The sequence below is a fragment of the Paroedura picta genome, chromosome 2, assembly GCF_049243985.1.
Source record: "Paroedura picta isolate Pp20150507F chromosome 2, Ppicta_v3.0, whole genome shotgun sequence".
NCBI lineage: Eukaryota > Metazoa > Chordata > Lepidosauria > Squamata > Gekkonidae > Paroedura > Paroedura picta.
Genome location: NC_135370.1, coordinates 127,389,441 through 127,415,730, shown reverse-complemented (window position 1 = coordinate 127,415,730; position 26,290 = coordinate 127,389,441). Strand labels below are relative to the sequence as shown.

General features: G+C 43.4%; 1 protein-coding gene across 9 annotated transcripts in view; it reads right to left on the bottom strand.

Moving 5' to 3' along the window:
- The window catches only part of GALNT16 (polypeptide N-acetylgalactosaminyltransferase 16), a 203,869-nt gene that overhangs the window by 11,265 nt on the left and 166,314 nt on the right, over positions 1 to 26,290 (bottom strand). For 6 of the 9 annotated variants that reach the window (XM_077322589.1, XM_077322593.1, XM_077322594.1 and 3 more), the window contains exons 14-16: positions 26,000 to 26,116; positions 13,629 to 13,751; positions 8,765 to 12,171 (exon numbers count right to left, since the gene is read on the bottom strand). In XM_077322589.1, coding sequence (XP_077178704.1) covers positions 12,034 to 12,171; positions 13,629 to 13,751; positions 26,000 to 26,116 — 378 coding nt within the window. In that variant the 3' untranslated portion in view covers positions 8,765 to 12,033. Of the gene's footprint in view, positions 1 to 1,081; positions 12,172 to 13,628; positions 13,752 to 25,999; positions 26,117 to 26,290 lie in introns of those variants that run through there. The other 3 variants (XM_077322591.1, XM_077322595.1, XM_077322596.1) reach the window with 3 other exon arrangements.

Genomic DNA, 26,290 nt, shown 5'->3' with positions numbered 1-26,290 from the left:
TAGCTTACAGCCCACAAGATCGCATTCACACATACTGCTACCCAGAAGTGTATCTCCCATCCAGTATGCATGCTTCTCATTTATGTGACCTAGGTACAGACATAGTTTCCACAAGCCGTCCAGAAAGTCCTTTGAGTACTCTTGGGTGCACACCATCTGGCCGAGGGGATTTGAACTCATCTCATGTAGCCAGGTGCCTCTTGACCACCTCTCTTTCCATATCTGGGTGAAGCCATGGGCATGACATCAGTGTGTCAGCAGATGCAAACGTATTCAATAAGCTCGCTGTAAGAAGTAGAGTTGGTTTTTATATCCCATTTTTCACTGTCCAAAGAAGTCTCAAAATAGCTTACAATTGCTTTCCTCTCCTCACAACAGACACCTTGTGATCTAGGTGAGGCTGAAAGAGCTCTGATGAATCCTCTGGGAGACGAGCAGTATCAGGGCTGGGACGAGACCAAGGTCACCAAGCTTGGCCACATGTGGTAGGTGTGGTAAATCAAACCCACCAGTTTAGAAGCTACCACTGTTAATCACTATTCCATGCTGGTAAAGTTTGATAAGCACTTGCAGTAAATGTTAAAGCAGCTATGGAAGGAAAAGGTTGATTTATCATGGTTGCAAGTCTAGAAATTATCCCTCCCCCTCCTCAGTATGGCTTTTCTGAATAAAATGCTACCCTCCAGTGGGAGAGGAGGGAGCAGGTAAATTAAGATCATGGTAGCTTCTGTGTTCTCCCTCCAGTTTCCATACAAAGAGCACTTGATGCAGTGAACATGTCACAGTCCCACATTTTGCAATGAAAAAAGGAGTCCAGATGCTTCACTGAAGATAGCTCTCCGGCTACTTATTTCAGTTACTCTGAATCTCAAATCTTCCAACATATTCCTTTTTCCTATTCAGATATTTGGAATTATAACTGGATCACTCAACAGTACATAAATCTCATTTAACACACAGCGAATTTGCAGCTGCAGAGCCACTTCCTGTGTTTATTTCTGTCCCAGATGTAATCCAGTTCTGAAGTGTTTGTGCAAATGCTACTGCAATGGAGCCCAATTAAAATGCTGAAACACAGGGGTTTTTAGAAGTAGAGTTTATTCCAGCATCTTAACAGACAGGTTCAGGTACATGCTTTGGTTAAGAAAAGGGGAGGAAAAAACACAAAACCTGTGTTCACATAAATTACTTTTGGCAAAGTGCATTTTGTAAATGAGAGAGGAAAAATAAACCCTTCTAAAAGGATTTCCACACAGCATGTTTTTTGGCTCTTGTTAAATAAATGCACATACACTGGATTTATTTTATAAATTCTTTATCATCCCTTCTTTGCAATCAAAATAAAACACTTGTTGTTTTTGCAAGGGGATGACTAAATTTAACCCTTTAGTAACTCATGTTTTTTGAAAGAGGACATGTCCACATGCATTCCCTGCCTGATCAGGAATTTCATGCACAAAATGTGCTTGTGATCCCCCATACATGAACCAGGAAAGTGTGCACAGCACCCAACAAAACATTGGTGAGGTCATTAGGTATGCCATAATCTATGCTTCCACATTGCATTGATTCAATTGTTCCCAAAGCAGGCAACAAACATTCACAGCTGAAAGGGCCCATTATCTGCTGGGCACCTGTGTTTTTGTATGTGCATTAATCTGTCCCTTGATCAGAACTGCGAAGGGGCCTCAAGGCATGTCACAGGCAAATACAGTGCAAAGCATCACATTAATAATGTAGTATGACCACTTTTTGTTTTAATTTGAAAATTAGCACAATTATCATATAAACACCCTACATGAAGAGAGATTGATTCACTGGGCTTCAATTACACAGTGGAGTAACTTTACATGGGATTGCATTAATGATTACCTCAGAGCCATTGGATAATTTCTGCTTTTTGGATGCAGTGCTATTTGTCAACCAAGTCTGAATTCATTTATGGAAAAAATTGGAATGAATTATTGGTTGCTTATGTGTTAAATCACTCCTCTACAGTTCTAATCCTTGGGAAGGAAAAAGGATGTCTATCTTGGTATGCCTTCTGCCTCGTACTTACAGTAGGAAATACACTCATTCCATACTTTATAGTATGCACTCATTACAGCATGGCTTTACAGTGTACATTTCCAAGATCACGACTAAGGTAGAAAAATATCACATGGGAAGTAGCCAAAAGCCAGGTCTTATTCAGTAAATAAGCCATGTGGTATGCTGTGTCAGGTATGTGAATCTATGATCTTTTGAAAATCTCTTTAATATCCTTCTGTCATACTATTTGTGCTACTTAAGGCTGAGTATGAATGTCCTAGGCCTGAGATCAGGGAAACTGGCTGTATACCAGAAAAGCACTCTGAATTTTTTTTAAGGAATCAAATGGTCTGTTAACTTGTTTAGTAACTGTTAAGAAACACAAACTTTATTTAATCTGTGTTACGAACATACAATGTATTGTAGCTATCAAACAGTTTCCTAGAGAAAGAAGCAATAAGCACTTGGTTCTACCTATTAAAGACACTCACAAGTTAAAGGGAACACAGTGTATGACCTTGAAATCACAGAATGATAAACATTTCCTTCTATGGTATAAAACAACATGCTGAAAATGAGCCATAAACCTAACAGGCTAAACTGCCACTCCTCGGAATCAGCCTGCTGTGAGATTAGGAGCAGAAGGAGGATACATTTGATTTCCCTTCATGGTGTCCCCAGTTTGGTCCTTGTGTTAAGATTTGCCCCTTATAATATTGGAAAGTTTCCCACTTCTAGGAGCACACATGGTAAGAACTGCCTGCTGTTGGGCCTAGTGAGAGATACATACTATAACGGTGTCCACCAAAGTAAGTCTGGGTGGACCTGAACTTCAGCCGGATATTTTCCTTACTCAAATCTACAAGAAAATGACAGCATCAGATACAGGCAGCAGAAGCTCATCAGCAGACATTTCCTTATGGTATAAACAGTCCTCCTTCCTCAAAAACCGTCCTCCTATTCCCAGCACAAGACTTTACATATCTCAAACTATCCTTTGTAAAGTGCAGTGTCAAATGTGCAGTGATGGATACAATTGTCCTCTCATGTTTGTATCAGCTCAGAGCAAATTTAAGCAAGCCTAAGGTGGTATCTTTAGAGATACTACCTGTACTACCTTAACATTTCAGATAGGAAAGGTGTGGAAGGGAGCTCAGGCATGCATGGAGAAGTGGTACAGTTTTTGTATGGGTACTGTGTTATGTGTGTGCGGGTCTTCATCCAAAAGTGTCCTCGTCATAAAGCAAACGCATCAGTAACTTTTTAAAAGCCTGAGATATTATAATTAGTCCTGGTAACAATCATTTAATAGTTTAGCTCCAATTTCATGGCAGTTATTTAGCAATTAGCCTACCTCATGACAACCAATTAGCCTACCTCATGACAACCACATGCGCCGTGCACGGCCGAAATTGCGCATGCGCAGCACGTTCAAGCTTGCGGCCTGGGAAGTTTTTTACTGTGGGGAGGGGGGCGAGGAGAGGGAGCCGCGGCCTGGCGCCAAGGCCTTCGCGGCCCGGCACCTGGCCACGGCCCGCGGGTTGGGGACCACTGCCTTAAAAGACCAGGACCTCCAATTTGTATATCTAAATAACAACCAGCTCTTGAAGTCCAGAGAGGCTGGTGGCTTCACTTCGCATGTGCTGGGCCAATCTGTCAATGGGATGCATGCAATCTCCACAGCAGAATTCACATATTCTGCACCCCATTATGCCTTTGCAGTTTTCTGTGAATGTGCTAAAATAGAGGGAACCTGTTAGGCTCATGCATACTTACATGGCTTCTCTATCTCATTTATATTCTACAGACAGATTTCCCAGAGTTAAATTTGTAAGAATACGTTTGTATGTGCAGGACAGTGAGTAACAAGTAGTGGCTTTGGGAACAGATACAAAAGGATGTAGCAGAAGACAAGATAATCGTGTACAGTCATTCCATCTGTGAGCCCATGAATCTGGACATGCTGTGAAATTATCTAATGTAATAGTCTTTTAATCTTAAATTCCATTCAAAATATAGGATACTTCACAGGAGAAACAGATTTTTGCTACACCTATAATGCTTCAAGTTTTTTTTGATCAACCAGATTGAACCATTGTAATTCTGTAGTGAGTATTTCTGATGCTTAAAGAGTTGCCTGGGAAAATCCATATATAACATCTGTTTGCAGTAGGTTTATAAAGCCCTCTTATTCCAATCTTAACAAAGTAATTCCAAATGGGAGACCTGAAATTCATGGGGAGGATTCCTGCCCCACCTGCCAACCCTCCTCCATCTGCCTAGCTTTAGTGACAGCAGTGGAGGACAGTGGCAGCTCCTGCTCCTCCTTGCTTGCCCACCCAAAGTGCTGGTGCTGGGCCCCAGTGGCTCCTGCTGCTCCCCACTAACCTCACAATGCTAGCAACAGGGACTCTAGATCCTGCTTGCTTGGTTGCTGCCCTCGCAGGTGTAGTGGCAGTTCCCGGTTTTCCTCACCTACCCAGCTCATGTAGCAATGGCTCCAGCTCCCCATTCTGCTTGCTAGTCCACTCACACAGCCCGGGTGCTGGCAGCTCCCTCTCCCCCTTCTGGCCCAGGGCGATTCTCTATTATGTTGTCATCCTAGGCAAAATATTTACTTCCTCCCTTCCCTTTTCTACAAACCTGGGAAGGGGGCAGGTCTGCAGCCTCATTTTCATGGTCTATTGATCCTTGTGCATTAGATAAAACAATGGGGACAAAGATAACTCAAGTGATTTCTAAGTGTTAAAAAGGCTACTTCCCAATGACTGAGAGTGGAGACAGACATGCTTGAAATTATTTTCCAATTTCAGCATACACCAGAGAGGCTCAGAGAGGATGGTGCTTTGCTTTAGGAGCTTTTGCTTACCTAGGATGCCCCCTGTGATTTGCAGTCCAGCTCTGGCACTTTACAATCAAACAGATCTTTCACAATGCCTCAAGTCAACTATAGCTAGTGATGACAGTAAGGCAGAGGAGGACAGCAGCATGGAGTTACCACTACACCGGGTCAACCATGGATTTTGTAAAAGGCAAGCTCCATATGCTTTTGTTTGAGCCCTAATTACTGGGCTAGGAAAGGTTCTAAAACAGACAATCCAGTAAGGTAGTATGGAATCCTAAGAATGAGTCAAACATTATAATCCACCAGAAAGTAAGTGAGCTCAACGGATCTCTTAAGAGTGGATAATGCATAAAATGGCTGCTCCAAGGCCATCTCACATAGTGCACAGCAGGAAACCTGTTGCCAATCCTGGATCGCTGGGAAATGTACATATGATATATGTTCACAAACACACACTGGTTGCATTCACATTTTTAGCTACACGCTTAAAAGAAATTCCAATTTACAAGACATCAAAGACATCAGGCACTGCCCATCATAAGACACTTACAGCTAAATCTTACTCAAACTAGTGAAAAGGGATTTGTAGTGGAATGAGACACTGAATTATTTCAAAGGGTCTCAGCTTAAATTAACTTGTGCCCAACATGTGGAAATAAGCAGCAATTAAATCAAAAGGGCAAGCTAAAGCTATGTACATTTGTTCTGAAGTAAGCACCGCTGAATTCCCAAGTAAGTAGCTGCAATTTAGGACTGCAACGTTGCTACATATAGTGGTCCTGATCTTGAGTTACATGTGCACAGGAGAGTTCCCCTCATTTTCTTTGAAGAGGGGAAGAAAGAAAAGCAGGATACAAAGTGGAGAATCCACATTTGCTATCAAAGAAAACTAGGTGAACTCCATCCATCTACAGATCCTTTGTATAATGCCCACTGTAATGAGCTTACGTACATTGTCTACTGGCAAAGGGTATAACATACGGAAGCTTCATAGCTTTTACATTTAATGCCTTTCCAGACTTAAGCCAGTGGATTTTTTTCAAACATTTAAATATATTATAATTTAACCAACAGCCTTGAGAGCCAGAATGGTATAGTGGTTCAAGAGTGGTGGATTTGGGTTTGGGTTTGATTTGGGTTTGATTTGGACTAGTCACAGTTTTTAGAGCTGTTCTCACAGAGCAGTTCTCTTAGCGCTCTCAGCCCCACCTACCTCACAGTGTCTATAGTGGGAAGAGGATAGGAAAGGTGTTTGTAGGATATTTTGGGACTCCTTTGGGAAGTGAAAAGTGGCGTATAAAAAGTTCTCTGCTATCTTTGTATGAAGTGCCAGCCACAGAACATGGAGGCAGTTTGTCAGATTTGGAGCCAACTTACCCCTGTATAAATGCAGCCAGACTGTAACATGCCACAGTTGAAGAGATTTGGACCCTGGTGCCACAGAAAGAAGCTCTCTGTGATTTTTTGACATTAATGTTCATATTACTGGATCAAAATATGATGGGCGGCTCATGACTTGAAGCTATTTAACGGCACTTTGGAAACGGTGACTTTCTCCTAGGTTTCATTTAAATTTCTATTTTTGAAGGAAATGGAAGTTTGGCCTACAATTAATGTGCGTATGGGTGGGGTGGAGGGAGGGGAGGGGAGATCAAGAAACTGCTAAACTTCTCTAAGAAAAAAAGGACATATTTAGGAATGAAGCTCCCAGTTCAGCTTTTAAAGGGAATGAAGATTGGTGAGCTCCAATTTAGCGAAACTGTTCACAGCAATTAACAATCTTGGAGTCATCCCAAAGAGTTGGGAAGTTAGTACCACTGATTACAGCTCAGTATTTATTGAATAAAATTTTAATGAGTGCCAGATCGAATTGAAAGCCTTGTTGAGAAACAATCTAGATTTGGGTGAGAGGGAGATCAACAATCCAAAGACACACTGTGCTGCTCTTTCTCGCAAAAAAAAAAAAAGTCACAAGAGGAGAGAGACACTTCATTGCACCTCACATCATTTAACCATGTTTTAAAACTCTCTTAACAGAGAATACCTTTGACATAAGATAGCCCCATGAAAGACTGGAGCTACTAATTCTGAATAAGTACAACAATGCGTCCTGGGAACAAGGCTAGCTAACATCAGCCGACAGACTCAATCCCACTTAGTTTTCATCAGTGGACAGTTGAGAAAGTGATACTGACAAAAAGCCACCTTCTTCTGCAGAGAAGCAATTCGGTAAAACAAAAGTGATGCTGCCTCTTGCAGCAGTCATACTAAGATGGCTCAAACCAGAGAGAGAGAGAGGACATGGCACCTTCTGATTCTCCTCCAACACCACATTTCAAATGAATTAACATTCTTCCTGTAAGCTTTCTACATTGTGCAACTATCACACCCACGCATAGTAATGGGTAATACTACAGCATGAATTTACTTGATCTTGGATACCAGTAATGTATCATTAAGAATCTTTTCTAAATTCTTCATGGCTGGCTTTTTCATTCTCAATCTCTTTCTGATTTCTGGTTGCAGTTTCCCTTTTGGTTAATTATTGGGCTAAGGAACAAACAATCTTTAACAATTTTAATCTCTTCACTGGCAACTTTAAAGTTGTGTGATTCCTCAGTACTGAACAATGGGAATTACTCCCAGGTAAATGTCTACTGATCTGCAGAGCAATCTGGCTAAGGGATAAACTGCCAAGCTGTTTGCACCCTCTTTTTACTTTGTACCAGGATCAGAAATGAATCTGAGTTCATGTCCTGGATTCTAGGAAGGGGGGGGGGGTAAATGCAAGGAATGATGGGGTTTAACTCAGGCATGGATTCAAAGGTGTCAAGAAATGCTTTCAGGAGCATGCATGAAGAGGGATGAGCTTTTCTTTCTTCAGCTTTAAGAAGGAATTCCAATTCTGGATGGTTTGCTACCATGGGCCAAATGCAAATTCACAGGCAGCCATTTTTGGGCCATTCCGCATAAGGACCAATGTTGCCAATTGGTTCCACAAAGCGGAAATGCTATTTTAAATAGTGGAATCTCTGCGTTCCGCATACCTTCATTTGTAGTAGAATCCAGTAGGGTTTCATTCGTTCCCCACAGGTTTCCAGTCTCGCAGGAATCGCTAGAAAGGAAGCAATTTTTTTCTGTCCTTGTTCCCGCCCCTGGCTGTCAATCAAATGGAACAGCCAATGGGCGGTTGTTATCATGCTCCCGAAAAGCCCCTTTCCTTTTAAGCACAGGTTTTTTAAAGCACACAGTTGCATGCGTTGATTCGTTGCAATGGAGAGACCTAGCTGCCGTGTGAGCTGGCAATTCATCGTTACCACGCTCCCCCGAGTGGAAAAAAAAATCCCCCCCCTGCATGGGCGCGATTTTTGGCCGAAATTAAAGGGAACTGGCGAACAGGGGGATGTGTTGTGCTTGGGGACTTAGGGGAGCTTTAAAGCACTTCTGTGGAGTGACTGTAGCCAGAGAAGCCTTGCTGGGTGAATGAAGCCTCGCTGGTTCGTTGCTTTACCCACTCCGAGGAAAAAAAAATGGCGATCGCTTCACCGGAAGTTTGGAGGAGAAAGCCAGGGGGAGGGACTTTGTTGCAACCGCTACATTGAGAACGCACAGGTCTTTTTCACAAGTGTTACAGGTTGTTGGCAGTAGTGTAGCGATTTTCTGAGGGTGAATTCACTTTTCCCGATTCCCCAGAAATCACTACAACAAAGCGTTTTTGGCGATAGTTTTTCAGCAGTGTGGCAGATTGCTCACGACGTCATGCGGAACGTAGTTTTAGTGGCGAAAACAAAATGCAAGACTAGTGCTATAATAAAGTTGTGCGGAATGGCCCTTAGAATCAGCCTTCCAGAATAAGTATTTCCCCCCCAAGAAAAACTGGTTGCTTACCTGTAATTCAGGGATGGAGCCCAGGATCAGTCACAGAACATCTGTTTTGCATGCAAGTCCAAGCCGGCATCTCCATCTAAAAGGATCAGGTGGTGAGTGATGTGAAAGACCTCTGCCTGAGACCCTGAGGAGCTATTGCCTGTCAAGATAGATACTGCTTACCTTGATAAGCTAATTGTTGGATTCAGTGTAAGACTGCTTCATGTATCATCATATAAATAATGTTCTTCAAGGGGCCATATGAGCATTCTCACATATAGAATTTCCCATCAGCACAACTATTACTTTGGGACATCTTAGGGGTCTGAGGGAGAATTTGGGGCATGCCTCGAGGAGAATGGATCAAGTCCTGCTCAGTTCCTTCAGACTGCCACAAGCAACTTCCCTCATGTCGAGACAGACCGTACAAGAACCAAAGTAGTAAAGAAGGGCTGGCTGTGTGACAAAATGGATGACCTAAGATATCAACTGGAGGCAAGAAACCTGCTTTTCTTCTTTGTGGTTTCTGTGCAACCATTCATATGGGTGACTAGAAAGCTGATTCGACTCAAGGCAGATGTTGGTGCCACATTTGGAAAAAAGATCTGGACAGTCTGATGAGTAGAAGCCTGAGCTCAAATTTAAAGGGCATAATAATAGAAAAAAGTAGACAGTGGTCAGTCTTACACCACTACAGAATTCTGGTAGTAGTAGACCATTTAGGAAGGCAGAGGTTTTAGATACTGCTCTTATGGAATGAGCGCCACTACACTACTGGGTAATGGCTACCCAGAAAACTTGTAGAACCCATTAATGGCCTTCTCTGTCCATTTGGACAGCCGTGAACTTCAATTACAAGGACCTCAGCAAATCATGTAATTAATTCCAGGTAAAGATAGACATCCTATGAAGACAACGATGATTGCTAGTTCTGTCAACTTTCCAGCTGAGGAGATCTCAAGTAATACAAACTTTCAGTTTAATACTGCTCATATCAATAGGGGGGTTTATCAGTCAACTCTCTGATAGTAATGTTTATGCCCTCCAAGACTACTGGATGGACTGTAAACCAGAGCAAAGCATTTCACCCTCAAATGCCTGTTTTATATAGAACTACACTATGGCATAGCAGTATTGTATGAAGGAAGGAATAAAGCTATATCATGGGGAGAAATCGGCATAGCCAAGATTGAAGAGGTGGGGACAAAGAGGTGGGGAAGAAATAAGGACAAAGTTCCCTATGCCAACTTCTTCAGGGGAATCTGTAAGTCTTTCTGTTCTTGAACAAAAGAGTACATGATAAGTAGCCATTGTCGTTTTGTTGAAGGAAAACTGAAAGACGTGTAGGGAAGTTTTAGTTGAGTAATAAAAGATTTACCCTATTGTCTTTTTTTTTCATCTGAGACCGACACATCCCTTATATTTTCTCTAAGGCTGAAGAAGAGGAAATATGTACAATCTATGAACCATCAATGGAATCTATACTTTCAGAAGGCCAGATCACACTGGAATGCTTCTCATTCTTTTCCCATGGCTCTTTAGAGTTGCCCAGCACTGAGGCACTAGCTTCTGCCTGGCACTTAGAGTCAGAGGAGTGTGTGATGGTGGCATGGGCAGGGGCTTTAAGAGACTGGCATTTGTGGGATGGAGGCTCAGAGGCAAACAGTGACACTGAGCTTGGTATCAAAAACCAAGGGGACTGGCATCCTTGGTAAATTTCAAACAGTGAGGGCATGAGTCTACACTGTGGCTTTCACCCAAATGAGAGAGAAGAAAAAGAAACAAGAATTTGAGCAATATTTAAATATAAGCCACTATATATATATATCGCCCTAAGAAATAAAGATGCAGGCAGACATCTACCTGTCTATAAAAATCAAAAACCTTCCTAAGTTAAATAGGCCTAAGCTAAGAACAGACACAAGCTAGCTCAAGCTATGGAAAGAAAGTCTTGAGGAGATATTTGTGAGGACATTTACAGAATTGCTATTGATATAGATATGAGGAGAGAATGGAGTGGGAAGCTGCTCATTTTTCTTTCAAAGGCTTGCACAGAGAGGCAAAACATTCCACTTAGGAAGAGGGCTTGAGTGCCAGTTCTTTGGCTCAAACTCTACAGTGCTTCAACGCAGCTTCTGTGCAGGCCAAGTGACCCTGTATAATATCTGGCCAGGCAGAAACTGTGAAGGAGATCAAGATAATTATACAGAAGGCTGCTTTTGTCATGTTCATGAATCCCAAACACACTTTAGCAAAGGCAAAAAGTAGCTCTTGCTAGATATACCTCAGAAAGCACCAGCCTTGTGGCAGATAATGCCTTCCGGGTGGTACTTTGTAACAGACAGTTCTGAGCAGTTACTGCATCAGATTCATCAGTCTTGAGAGAGTGACCTCCAGTAAAATTTCTGTTACAGCTTGGGCAATAACATTCTGAATGTTGTTTTGTTAATGGTAAAACGAAAAAGAGATGTAAAATTAAAATTATAAAGATATGCGTGTGTAGAAGACATCCATTATGCCTTGTGTAGAATGTAAGAAGGGACTATATATACTGTTCAGCGGGTGAAAGTTGGTGGGGACTTTCTTCCTGCGGAATCACCAAGCCTTTCAAAGACAAAGAATGAGCCATGCAGAGAATTCCTGCAAGGAACGACATCAATCTAGTCCAGTGAAGAAAACAGTCAAACACAAACAAAATAGTAAAACACAAGCAAAATAGTAAAAATCCTATCGTCATCTTTCCTTCATTGTGCCTCTCCCACAACTATTGGCACTAACTTTGCTATAAAGCATTTTGTACACCATAGATGCAAAATGAGAGGCAAGGCCATGTCTGTAAGTATGTGAAGCCAAACAAATCCGTCAGGAGTTCACATGAAGCACTGTCGGAGACCAATGGCAATGGCTCCATGAGACCATAGACCAGCCCATGTTTCCCTTGAGAAGAAGGAATTGAAGGAGAGAACTGTCAGTCAGTCACATAGACACCTTGGTTACTGGACTGTGCCTCTCTCCAGACTTGAACTGCTGTCAATTTTCCTATGGTGGTAATCTCAGTGAAAAAACAGGAAAACAAATGGGCATTTCCAGTGATGATTACTCACATAGTGGAAAACTTCATTAATGAATCCAAAAAACACTGAAATTTCAACTGAAATGGTTATTGGCTGAGGTTCACAATCAAAATACTTAAGGTTTAAAGATAATCAAACTTCATCTCTCCCCCACCCCCAACCCCCTTCCATTCCCAGAGTCTCATGCAAAAGCAACAGGTGATTGCTTGGCAACCATCATGTGACTTGGAGCAGCTCCCACTGTTGGCCCAGTATATCTGACTGGCAGATGTTGGTCACTAATCTGCTGGACTGGCTTTCCAGGCACAGGCCACTGACAAAGTGCTGGATGAAGTTCCCTTTCATTTTCCATTTCTGCAAGAGGGAGAGAGGAAGAAGGGAGGGAAGAGAAAGACAACAGTGAGAAATGAAAGATGCCCCATTTTCTAACTTAAAGAAACCCATATAGATCAAGAGCAGGGGTAGACAATTCCCAGGAGCGTTCGCTGGCAGGGGCTCCTGGGAATTGTAGTCCACGGACATCTGGAGGGCCACAGTTTGACTACCCATGATTAAGAGTATTGTCCAAATAGTGCTTCAGAGATAATATTATTACCACTGAGAACTCTTCATGTGATCCCAAAGTCATGTGGAATCCCAGGGCTTTGGCATGGCCAGGATTCAACTGGCGCTCAACTGTTTTCCAGACTCTCTTGTGCAATGCACCTTGTTTAAAGGGGCTGCAGAAGAAAGCCTAAAAACAGCTAAGAGATTGCAGATTGCTCCAGCCTCTCAACTGTCTGTTGTGGCTTTGTCCCTGTTGTCCCCACCTCTCCTCAGTTTTTTTTCTTCTTCCCAGGCCTATCGGAATAGGAAAAAATTGGGATTTCCAAAATATCCCAGATCTAAACACATTACCATTTTGGGGACCTGAGATTTTTCAGGAACCTTGACATTTTGGGGAACAAAAAGAACAACAAAAAGAAAAACATTGGACGCCCCTATTCTCTGATCAAGCCTCTAGAAACTGACAAAACTAAACCAACCATATATGTCACAGGTGAGAATCTTCATTGACCACATCCTGAATTCAGGGCAGGAAGCACAATCCTTTCTTAGCTATTCAGTCCGAGATAACAGCAATTCAACACACACTCTTCCCAATTTAGACAATTTCCATCTGTACTATTTCTATATGAACAGAAAATCTTATAAGAAGATACAACCTTATGGGTAACTGTTGCAACTTCTTCTAGATACAACAGCTAATCAGAAAGCATAATAAGGGCTCAACCCACAATTATTAAGAATGATAATAATAAGAGTTGGTTATTATATGCCGCTTTTCTCAAAGTCTCAAACCGGCTTACAGTGGCCTTCCCTTCCCTCTCCCCGCAACAGACACCCTGTGGGGTGGGTGAGGCTGAGAGAGCCCTGATATCACTGCTTGGTCAGAACAGCTTTATCAGTGCTGTGGTGAGCCCAAGGTCACCCAGCTGGCTGCATGTGGTTCGCCAGCTTAGAGGTCAGTGCTCCTAACCACTACACCAATTAAAAAAGCATATTAATATACAACCAGTTATGTATTTGACCAAGTGGGCTACAAGTCATATCAAGCTATTTATTCTGTCAGTGAATATGTCTCCATCCATCCTTCCAAAGAGCTCCCCTCCTCTGCTTTATCATTACATCAGCACTGTAATGTATGATGGGCTGAGAGAGATTTGTTGGTCCAAGCTCTGCGTAGAGTTGAATAGGGATTAAATTCAAGTCTCTCGGTTTCTATTCTATTATTCTAGCCACTTATAACTCTGCTTAGACAAATAACTGACCTGTGAAAGACTGGATAGATGGATGAATGGCTGGGTGGGTGGATTAATATATGGTCCTACCTCCCAGCAGGGCATTGGCCTGTCTGGCCTTTGGTCTCTTCCATGGCTTAGCAAAATGGTAATCTGAAACAAGGACACAAAATTGTGGGGCCATCTCTCTCTCATTTTATCTGCAAGAGTGGATTGGATAAACATATGGAGCAGAGGTCCCTCAGTCCCTCAGTCACTATTAGCCACAACATATAGATGGAAAACTATGTTTGGGGCAGTGATGCTCTGTATTCTTGGGGCCTTTTCGCACAGGGATCTTTGTTGCAAATTGTTTGCGGAATGAAAAATCGCCATTTAAAATAGTGGAATTCGTCGTTATGCATACCTGCCTTTGTAGTGGAATCAGTTGCATTTTTTAGCGTTTCCCACAGGCTTCCGGTCTCGGCAGAAATCGCTAGAAAGGAAGTGCTATTGCCAAGCTCGTCCCGCCCCTGGCCGTCAAGCAGCCAATGGGCAGCCGTTAGCATGCTCCCAAACAGCCCCTTTCCCTTTAAGAAAGGTTTAAAAAAAAAAAAACGACCCATAGCAACGAATCTAGGTAGATTCGTTGCTACGGAGAGACCCATCCAGCTGCCTAATGTGAGCTGTCGTTTGATTGTATGATCGTTTGCACGCTGCCTCGAGTGATAAAAAAAAAATCCCCCCCCCCTTCTCACGGGCCCGGTTTTCGGCTGAATTTATTTGTAAAAAATAAAGGGACTTTATTTCAGCAAACGGGCTTTTCAGTGGTTTGTGCTTAGTGACTAAAGGTGAAGGACTGAAGCCAGGGAAGCCTCTAAACAGAAAGAGGCTCGCCGGTGCGTTTATCCCCGCTCGCTCGGAGAAAAAAAAATGGCGATCGCTTCGCCGGAAGTTTGGAGGAGAGAGCCAGGGGGAGGGACTTTGAAGAACCAGCAACAATGGTAACGCACAGGTCTTTAGCGCTACTGTTGCAGATTGGTTGCAGGAGTGTATCGCTATCCGGAGGGTGAATCCACTTTTCTGGATTCCCCTGAAAGCGCCACAACGAAGCGCTTTTTGCTGATTGGTTTCAGGATTGTTGCAGATTGTCTACGACGTCGTGGGTTATGGCAAATTAGTAGCGTTTCCAAATAGCAACCATTCTGCTACTTTGAAGCCGTGCGAAATGGCCCTTGGTGCTTGGGGGGGGGCAACAGTTTGGTTTTGGCCACTGGGTGACACACAGTGTTGGACTGGATGGGCCATTTGACTGCTCCAGTATGGCTTCTTATTTGTTTGTTTATTTATTTATTTGTAAGTTAGTTAGATTTATATACCACTGCTGCCAGCAAGCTGGCTCGTGGTGGTTCACAATAAAACATCATATAAAACATCAGTCTAAAACACCCCATAATACAATCATTAATACCCTAGAAATACAATTAAGATGGTGATAATACAGTATAAAGTGTGCAGGCCTATCCTTGTCCTTGACCCGGAAATTGCGAAGGAGTCCGATAAGCCCTTCCCTACTGTAACCTCTCCACCCCACAACCAGGACAGAAGTCAGACTGGTATGGGTCTAGGGCCAAAGTTTCTTCCCCAAATGCCAGGATCTGGTCTGCAGCAGCCCTTTCAGCCACTTTACCCAGGAACGCAATACTGGGTGGTAACTGGTGGGGCTCCGCAGATTCTCTTATATTTTCGGCCCTAAATATGGCAGAGCTGGATTTAACAGGTCCTGAGAGGCTAAAAGGCACCACAGGCCATATTTACTACTAAACGAATAACAACATATTAGAAAACACTCCAGTGCCAGTTCTGTGGCATCTTTATTAGGTTACAGGAGATGCAGACAACTGCTGGGCTTTCCTCATGTCCTTCTTTGGTCAGGCAGATGGTCCTTTTATAACAAGGCCAAAGTGCTCTCAATAGTTTGACAGGCTAGGCATGTTAAATTAGTATTGATGGGGATGAAGCTCTTTTGCAGGTACACTATATGCAGGTAGGAAACAGCTGGCTAGCTATGCCATGCCCTGACCTGGAAGGCACTGGCTAGCCCGATCTCATAAAATCTCAGAAACTAAGCAGGGTTGGCTCTGGTCAGTATTTGGATAGGAGACCACTAAGAAATACCAGGGTTGCTACATAGATACCAGGGTTGCTATATAGGCAGTGGCAAACCACTGTGGGACGTTCCTTGTCCTGAAAACTCTAGAGCAGGGGTAGTCAACCTGTGGTCTTCCAGATGTCCATGGACTACAATTCCCATGAGCCCCTGCCAGCAGATGCTGGCAGGGGCTCATGGGAATTGTAGTCCAGGGACATCTGAAGGACCACAGGTTGACTACCCCTGCTCTAGAGGTTTGCAGTAAGTCAGCTGCAACTTGACGGGGAAAAAGGTCCTGCCACTGGGTTTGCTCATCCCTTTCAAATGAATGCTAGAAGGCAGCGTATAGTCATAAGTGATTCTTTTGAACTAACTGTTAAGCATTTTTACACACGGTCTAAATTGTAGAGCAACACCCAAAAATTCAGATGATAAAGCCTATAATTATCCAATGTAAAGTCTTCATTAACTGAGTGTTAATTTGGTTTTTTGAGGAGCTTTGCACATATCTCTGGCTCTACCTGATCCTCCCTTTACAGGGCACACAAAGTAAGTTATTGGACTGGCTGCATTTCTGCAGCCTTCACAGCATTCCTCTGACTGTCACACTGGGGAAACCCTTCCCTGATAAAATTGGGCATCCCAAATACTGACATTTAATCTGCTTCCTTATCCTACACATGTCAGGATGCTTGATGGCCTGGCCTTGGCTCTGATAGAAAAGAAAGCACTTTGGTAGGCATGTTGCATGGGAAGATGGGGGTGAACAACATGGGAGATGGAATTAAACCCCTATACAGAGTTCAAGATGGGGCCTGCTATCAGACAAGCCAAGTACCTCATCAGCTGCTTTTTTTAAAGGAAAGACTAATCAGTGCTTAGTAGTATTTATTTCATTTATAATCTGCTTTTTTCCACAATGGGAACCCAAAATGGCTTACAACTTTCTCCTTTTCTCCATTTTATCCTCACAACAATCCTGTGAAGTAAGTTAGGTTGAGAGTATGTGACTGGCCAGTTTCCCTTGGCAGAGGAGCAATTTCAATCTGGGCCTCCCAGATCCTAGCTCAACACTCTTAGAACCTTAAAATGGGAGGGGGGGTCTCCAAGTGAGGGGATTCCCTGGCCCCAACTGGGGACTGACAACCTTATTGGGGCTCCCCAAGTGAAGTGAGTGGAGCCATCATTGCTGCAAGTGGGTAGCCCCCATGAGGGGAGTAGAAGGAGCTGCTACTCCTGCAAGTCAGAGGCCCCTGCCTTGAGGGAACCAGCAGCCCACCCCCCATGCACCAGATGGGCAGGAGATGCTGCTGTAAGACAACAGCTGCTGGCCTATGTAATGTGAGCAAGCATGAGCTGAGCAGACACTTCAGCAAGCCTGCCCTTTCTCTCCCAGTTCCATGGGGGATGTGAGGGGAAGACTGGGTGTGGGGGCCCCTTTAAGGGTCAGTTATAAACTTCTAAGCCTACTAAATGCAATTTGTCTTAGAATTGTACTGTAAAGTGTCCCCTCCCTTTCTGTCATGGTCCCAATTCAAGCAGTATGATGAGCTGAGAGAGAGTTATTGGTTCCCAACACAGAATTGACAGTACACATCTGATCTTACAAGGAAGACCAAAGACAATGGAATGGAATGGTGCTATCTTGCTGAAAGTTACAACAATCTGAGCAGATACAACCAACATTTTAACTTAACTCCAAGAGGAAGAACTGCTGGGTCTTCCAAGGATCTTAAAAACATGAATTTCAACCACATGGAATCCCATATAGATAGATGCTAAAGGTGACTGCCATATAAGCGCAATTTGTAGATCCTGTTTTTCATTCTTCTTGTATATGTGTGTGCTAAATATTTATCTTTTTTCCCCATGGGAAGAATTAACAGAGCAAATGTAAAAGACGTCTGCTATAAAGCAGGGGAGGCTGCACAGTTAGAAGGAGTGGACAAAAGCCACTTGGTACCACTACAAATAGGAAGTGAAGTCATGTGGTCTAACCTGCATGGTCCAGTTAGCTAGCCCAGACAAACATTATCAGAGGAAGCAGCCCCAAAAGCAACACTTTTACACCTCCATCCAATATGACTTGCCAAATGGCTGAACAGAAAATCTTCATGTCCTTTGTATCCTTTCTCTATCAGGAATAGAAATAAAGGACTCAGGATGCAATTAAAAAGGAATTTGGCCAGACATTAATGCTGCAATCCTATGCACGCTTTCTTAAGAGTAAGCCTCACTGGATACAGTGGGACTTACTTCCCACATAGGAATCATTTTCTGAGTGGCTTTGTGGTGGCCACAGGAGCCTACCACAGGGAAGCTGCATGTATCAGATGGCCCACTGCAGCATCCAGATTCTCACACTACCCCTACTGATGATCCTTCATGGGTATGGTAAGGCTTGCTTATAGTCCAAAGAGGTGGGTGGCCAGCACTCTATGTTAGCGATCCCCAACCTGTGGGCTGCGGACCACATGTGGTCCATCGACTATTTGGAGGTGGGCCACGAAGGAAACCTTCTCCCCCCCCCCCCCGCCGGCCCTTTACAACACACTTCGGGTGTCATTGTCTGCCATCACTCCCAGATGGGACTCTCTCGTTGCAGAGAAACAAGCTTAGGGTTCCCACTGATTTGTCATTGTCATGAGTTAAAATTTCCATGAAAATAAAATGTTCCTTATGTTAATTGTTGTGGCGTGTCTGTATCTTATTTTGAAGGGATGTTTAAACATTACCATAGCAATCAGAGAGCGTTAGGGCAGTGGTTGAGAGTAGAGGAGTAAACTACCCCCCCCCCACCGGGCCTCAGTAAAATTGTCAAGCGTTGAGTGGTCCCCGATGATAAAAAGGTTGGGGACCACTGCTCTATGTTACCTGGAGGCTGGTGATGGTCTGTAGCCAGCCTATAATGCAGGAGAGTAAGGGGAATGGAACAGGTTGCTGCTAGCAGATGCCCAGCACAATTGTTTAAAATTATTTGGCTTCTTGCAGTTCTCGAAGACAGGCAACAAAACTATATCCAATTGGCTCTTCACTGTGAGACTTTTTTGAAGATAAAATCTTGGGGCACTACTATAACCTTCCCATAACTATTCATACAGTAAAGGGATTGGAGGCCCTTTGGCCATCTTTGGAGAAGGTTTTTGAAAGCCTCAGGAGTCTCAATAAAACTGAGGTAGATAGGGTGCTGGCGTGCCCCTTAGGACCCTGTCCCTCATGGTTCATCAAGGTAGGCAATGAGAAGACTGGGATGCCCCTCCAGGAGATTATTCACCTGTCCCTGTCCTCAGGGGCTTTCCCAAGGGATATAAAGAAGGCTGTGGTATGGCCTCTGCTGAAGAAACCACTGCTTGATCCTCAAGACTCCACCAACTACTGCCCAGTTTTACATACTCCTTTTCTGGGTAAGGTGGCTGAGAGTGTGGCAGCAGATCAGCTGCAGGAAATGTCAGTTATGGGCCCTTTCCAGTCCTGTTTCCAGTCTGTCCACAGGGTGGAAATGGCACTAGTTGCCCTTGTAGATGACCTTCAGATGCAGCTGGACCAAGGTAGGTCAGCACTGCTGGAGTTATTAGATATCACAGCAGCATTTGACACTGTAGCATGAGCTGCTAGCTCATCACCTTGCTGACACGAGAATACAGGGATCAGCTCTACAGTGAATGATCTCCTTTTTTTCAAGATTGGGGACAGAGGGCAGCCATCAGGGAAGAACTGTACTGCTGCTCACACCCATATGGGGTTCCCCAGGGTATAATTCTCTCCCTGATGTCATTCCACATCTATCTGCTGGTCCAAGGGTTTGGACTGGGATGTTATCAGCTCTATCTAGATGGCCAGCCAGATTGAGTTGGAGGCCGTGACTGGGTTGCTCCATCAGAGCTGCCAGAACTCAATCCCTTGAAGGTGGAGCTATCACAGTTCCACAGGGCCTGTAATATGGCGCTCTTCCACTAGGCCTATGGTTGAGGCCAGAGTGATCTAGTCAAATGGGCCTCCTTCTGCCCTTCCCAGACTCCTCCCTGTCCTTTTCCATGCCACTGAATAGATGTAACTATGATGGCTGGATTGGGGGGGGGGGAGGGGGGAGTTAGTTAGTTGTTTGTTAGAGAATTGAAGGTTACATTTTAATTTTTTAAAATCTTAATTTAAATTTAAATGAATTGGGTTATGCATTTTAACTGAGTTGTACACCACCCTGAACCCATTATGGGAGAGAGGTGGTATGAAAATCCAATTAATGATGATGATGATGATGTTTATAGCAGGACCATGGCAGAATCACTGGAACAGGCTATTTATTTATTATTTGGATTTCTTACCCGCCGCGATCGGAAGAACAGTCTCACGGCGGGTTACAATAGTAAAACTCCACATAAAAGAGAAAATCCAACATTAAAACCCACAATAGCTTGGCAGCAAACTAAATCCCCCACCCCAGCCGTTCCACAACTTCCCACCCAGCGCCTCAGGGGTCTGGGGAGACTTGCTGCTGAATGAATGCACAGGACCTAGTTAGACAATGCCCAGCTACATTGGTTGAGATGGAGCTGAATCCCTGAAGCAGGAGGACTGAAGGAGGGCTCTGGCACAAACCCTTTCAACTGAGCCTCTCAATGGAAATAAAGACACAAAGAGTGTCCTGGCAAGTGTCTCTCTGAGTTCTATTTAAGCTCCAGGATTCCCCTCACCAGTTGCAAGGAACAGGCAGCTGAATTGCTCTGGCACTGTACAGAGATTGTGGGCAATGGTAATTAGCAACAGCTGTTGCCCTTCCTTCTGCCCCCTGCAGAATCTGTCCCTATTGGGAGGCTATGTATCCTGTTATTTCTCTAGATTAGAGGTTGAGCTGTAATCCACTTTCAACAGAATTGATACCGACCTACCCTTCTTTAGAAATGGCCTGCAGCAGCAGGACACCCAGCAAGTGGGCTTCTCCCTCTGCTAATGAATGACTGAGTGACACAGAACAAAAGAACTTCTCAATTAATTGGATGACTTGAAAGCACAGCAGTCCTTTCCACAGAGTCCTTTTCAACCTCTCATTTCAATGGAACATTAGATTGAGTACCTTTAGGGCTGGAACTGGGAGCAGGGATTACATGTAAGGGACAGCTATTTTCCAAGGGGATCTTGTAATCTATTAGCAGGAAATGGTGAGCTTGATTTCCTCACACCCAGACCTGCAGTAACATTTTCGAGGACACAGTTCATAGGGCAGAGATGGGGCTATATGAAGCCTTCTTTTAAAAAGCTACTTCAAGCAAAACAATGTGAGAACTGTTCCTAGCAAGCCGCTAAAGGTCCGAGGTTAAATCTGATCCCCAAATCCTAGTCAAATGCTCCAACCATCATGCTACACTGACCCTCAAGCGGACTGGTGCAGATGCTTTAGGAGCAAGGCTGGGACAGCATCTGGCAGAATAATGCCAGCCTTTCTCATTGCCCCTGAAGCTCCTCCACCTCAAGCTATGAATTTAATGGAGCAAAAATAATTTAGGCTGTGGGAAACTAATCTCTACGAAAATTTTCTTTCATGCTGCAGGGGTCAGTTCCAGAGAAGAATTCTTCTCCAGGATTATTATGAAATAAATGCTGATCGAAGCACCTAAACACCTGTCTCTTGCAACTTGGGGCCAGAAAGGGAGCACAAGGATTGCCTCTTGATTTCTTTTTAATTGAGTTCACATTCATGTATTATCTTAATTCACAAGATCACTTAATAATGCTTACTTAATAGAGCTTACTTGCTCAATTCAACAAGGATACTTTAGTAATAATACAGATGTTCAAGCAAAAAGAAATGCACAGCAATTCACAAGACAATGCAAGTATTTTATATAGCCTGTCACTCTTGGGAACTGGCTTGCAGAGAAACCCTTTTCCATTAGAGCCAGCTTGGTGTTGTAGTTAGGAGTGCGGACTTCTAATCTGGCGAGCCGGGTTTGAATCTGCGCTCCTTCACATGCAGCCAGCTGGGTAACCTTGGCTCACCATAGCACAGATAAAGCAGTGATATCAGGGCTCTCTCAGCCTCACCTACCTCAGCCTCATCAGCCTCACCCACCTCATCCAACACACAGGTCTGTTGTGAGGAGAGGAAAGGGAAGGCAAATGTAAGCCGCTTTGAGACTCCTTCTGGTAGAGAAAAGCAGCATATAAGAACCAACTCGTCTTCATTGTCTTAAAAATGTTTTAAAACAAAAGGATTTTAAAACTCATAGCTCCTTGCCTCTCTATGAATAGCAAGACCAGAAGAATTCATACAAAGTAAAAAAGATGAAAGAATTTGCAAGAGCAAATATGCAAAACTTACTTTTTGCGAAGATAAATTCAAGTGGGCACCAATGTTGGTCTGAAGCAGTAGAACAGAGTAGAAAGCCTGTCCCAGATAGTCAAAATTATGTACCAAGAAAGCTCAAATACTTTGTCTGTATGAATTACACAAAATGAGCAGAACAAAGTTTGAGTCTAGTGGCACTAAGACCAAAAAAGTTTTATTCAAGGTATAAGCTTTCATAAGTGTGCACACACTCAAAAGCTCATACCTTTAATGTGGGTCTTAAAGGTGCCACTAGACTCAAACTTTGTTCTGCTCATTTTGTGTACTTCCTACAGACAAAGTATTTGAGCCTTCTTGGTGCATAATTTTGACTATCTGGGACAGGCTTTTTCAACCAGGGTTTCTTGATGGCCCTGAAAGGGTTTTGCCGATCGGGTGGGAGTTAATTTGAAACATATTTTTATAGTTTTTTTAAAATTGTGATATGACTATACGTAGTGATATTGATTTGCCTCCCCTTCCCCAAATGGCCAATGATGGGTCTGAAGGGGATGTGCCTCAGCCATAACAGTCCTTGATGGTTGAGGTTCATCACACCTGATAGCAACTGTAGTCTAGATAGGTAAGTACTCTTGTTTTAACTTAACTCTGTGTGTGTGTGAGAGAGGGGTGATGGAGTACCATAGGTCTGTTTCTGGCAAAGGGAGAAGGGGGCGACAGGGCAGCATAGGTCTGCCCTGGGCTGTTTCTGCAGGCTCCCTTTGGTGAAGAAGAGCAAACTGATTGGCAGCCCAGCGTGCAGGTATGGTTCCGTTCACAAATCATCTGAAAATATTTCTGTGCTGTCACTTCCTGTGCAGTGGAGGTGGCCTGATGACATCACATCCTGTGGGAGTCTCTGGTCTACAGCACTACTGGGGTTGTGGCAGGAAGATGTAGGTAGCTAGAAGTCCTTCTGGGGTTTCTCAGAGCCTGAAGAATGTTTCATAGGTTTCTCAATTGTAAAAAGGTTGAAAAGGGCTGATCTAGGGGCAGAATCTGAATTCTGCTTAGGCAGAATACACAAAGACAAGAAAGGGTTAAATATGACACATGCCATTCTATCCTGACAAGTGTCGAAACATGATCCCAGTGAGTGCTGTTGTCATATTTGTAAACAATCATATCTAGTTCTTAAAGAAAGCAAGTAGAGTGCCAGTGCCCACCATCAGGTCATAATTTCACATCAGAGTACAGGCAAATGCTTGTTTATGCTAGCAAAAATACAGTACAAAAGGAATCTTTGTGATGGTTGAACAGACTGCTTTTGCAGGATAATGTGGGGCAGCTCAGTGTGCCCACCTGAAAAGAGGGCCAAGAAGTCAGAAAAAGCACCAATGCGGCATTTTGTGTATGGCCTGAATTCAAGACAGGTACTCACTATGCAAGCTGATGCATGGGATTTTGGACGCACTGTAATGGAAGTTAAAAAAAAGAACCATATTCCAGGATCCTCTGGTTCTATTTTCAACCAGCAAAAAGCTGCAGGCATTTGGTCTCACGTGGACGTTGTGCTGTTTCTCATGCATTTTCAGAATGGATGCTTGCGAACAATGGTGGGCTTCACTAACAGAATGGGCTGTACTCAATATAGTAAATAATTAAACTGGCTGTTGGAATTTTGTTGCTGCTGCTGCTGCAAGAGTCCTTCGTACCACTGAGAAAGAGATTTTGTAAAAACACGTAAAGGGAAATTGGTGACCTAGTTCCACAGCACTCTGGGGAGCATATAGTCATCGGCAGAGAGGACGGCAGATCTGGGAACATTCACAATCCCTCATTTCAGTTCTGAAAGTTCTCCCAGATATTTGCTGCAACCATTTTTACAGCCTCTCCCACATTAGTTATATCTCTTGGGGAATGAAAGTATGAGTTTTCCGCAGATGGACAATGAACTTAAAGACCTGAAAGGGCAGAGACAAGGAAGAAAAAACCCAGCATGAGTTAAAGTGGCTGCCTCCTTGACCAAAAGGAAGTTCCTTCTCTGTCTCTTCAGTTGCAAAGTGACGAAAGAAGTCTGGCAAACATAGTTTCTCCATCCATCATTAGGAGACACTAAGCTTTGTGTAGCTGTGCAAGGCTGTCTCCACCAGTAGAAGTGTTTTGAAATCAGCTCCAGATGTTCTGCAGGCCTATGACAGCCACAGTAAGGGCCTTTTCATTAGTAGCCTCCAGACTGGAATTCCTTGCCTCACGGAGGTTCTTTAGGCCTTTCATGCATGAGTATTTGGATACTTGTCAAGATTTTAGAAGAGCAGGTTCTTATACGATGCTTTTCTCTACCCTAAAGAGTTTCAAAGTGGCTTACAATCACCTTTCCTTCCTCTCTCCACAGCAACAGGCACCTTGTGAAGTCGGTGGGGCTGAGAGTGTTTTGAGAGAATTGTGATTGGCCCAGAATCACCCAGCAGACTTCATTTCTTCTCCTCGACTTGATGCTGTTTTAATTTGTACTTTTGTTTTTATTTTCATTCCAGTTGTTGTTTTTACCATTAATTCTGCAATTGCTGATTTCATTCATTACTTTTAAAATCAGCTTTAAAAAATAAGCTTAAAGTTCTTTTTGCTGCTAGTTATTCTGTAGAATTTTCCGGGGTTTTTTTTAGCTTTATTGCTAAAAAAGGTTATCAAAATTTTATAGGCTGCAATTTTTTGGAGATATGAGCCAACTTGATTATTTATGATGGAAAGGCAGAGTATGCATTTTCCCAATAATAAATACATTCCAACCACCAAGTCAGCAAATAACCCACTCCAAAGTGCCTAGAACAGTTCACCAATAATCAATTAAGCACAAGACCTTGGTTTGTAAACTTTGATTCATAAACCATCTTTGAATGCTCTCCAAATGCCCTCTTGAATAATTCTGCTTTACAGCCTTCTGCAAAGCCTGTCTGGTGGGAAATTTCCTCATGTTTTCCAGGAGTCTGTTTCACAGCTAGAGTACAGCACTCAGAAAAGCTTGCATGTACAAGGCAGCAATAGACCAAACCTTGATACTCTAGTGCAGCTTCCACCATAGGAGCTACATTATGATCTCCCTGCTCCTTCAATCTGTCACAGGCTTTATCTATCTACAGATAAATAACCATGATAGAAGATCCTACTGTACTAGGGATTGTCGGGTTTTTTCCCACTTATGTTTTCAACATGCATGTAGAGCTAAACAGCCGTGTAGCATACCTCTCACAACTCAGGTGAGGCTGCTGTTCATCTAGATAGGCCCTTGAGGCTTAGGTCTGCTTGCATATTACACGCATGCGCATCTTCAACAATTTCCCAGCTCCTTCCAGATGTGTGCCTTAAAGAAAAAGCCACATACTGAGCAGTCTTGTGCTGTGAAAACAATGTCTGACAGGGCCCTTGGACATAGGATTTATTTTTCCCAATGAAAGAATGAAGCAGCCGTTCCCTCAATGTGCTACTGCTTCTACCAGATTGATTCCCTGCAACATTTGTTTCTGCCAGTGGCATTTGAATTGTTTATGGCTTGCCCATACATCTGGATTAGAGGCTAACTGCAAATGACCATCCTTTTCTCTGCAAGCCACTGGAGCAAGAATGCTGCCTGATTCCCATGATCCTTCACTTGCAGGCTCCCAAAACCTAAGATGACTGAAAGGAGCTTTGAGGCAGACCTCAAAGCTCTTGTACGTTAGCATTCAAAGCTACTGGGTAAAAGGCATCAGCGTATCTATTTTTGATTATATTTCTCAATTAAACAACTGTGCACAACATGTCTCCTGAGCAAGTTTACAGACTTTTTGTAGTCAGACCTTTTCGCCAATTTCCCCTAGGATTCGCTACCCAGATCTCCTCGGATTGTCTCTTCTAGCCCCACAGCCCTGGAGTTGCATTCCCAATATATCACTCATAAAACATGCTCGCGTGACACTCAAGGTGGCAGTGGAATAAAACATCAGGATGGGGCTGAAGTTAGCACAGTACCTGTCTGCCGTCTTTCTGATTGCACGCCTCAATCGTGATCTGAGACCCAGTAGAGAATGAGGTGATCGAGAGACACTTGTCTTGCTGCCTGATTAAAGGATCACTGAATATCCACTCCTTTGGGGAAGCAGAAACAAAGAACAGAGTTCAGCGTAAAGGTCCAAATACAAAATGTCCTTCTTCAGCCATTAATGCGAAGCCCAGAGTTGTTTGCTTGTTTGAAAGAATAAACACAATCCTCGATTGCCAGGACTGACAGATTTTCTGCTTAGCTTTTGGTAAGTGGCTGAA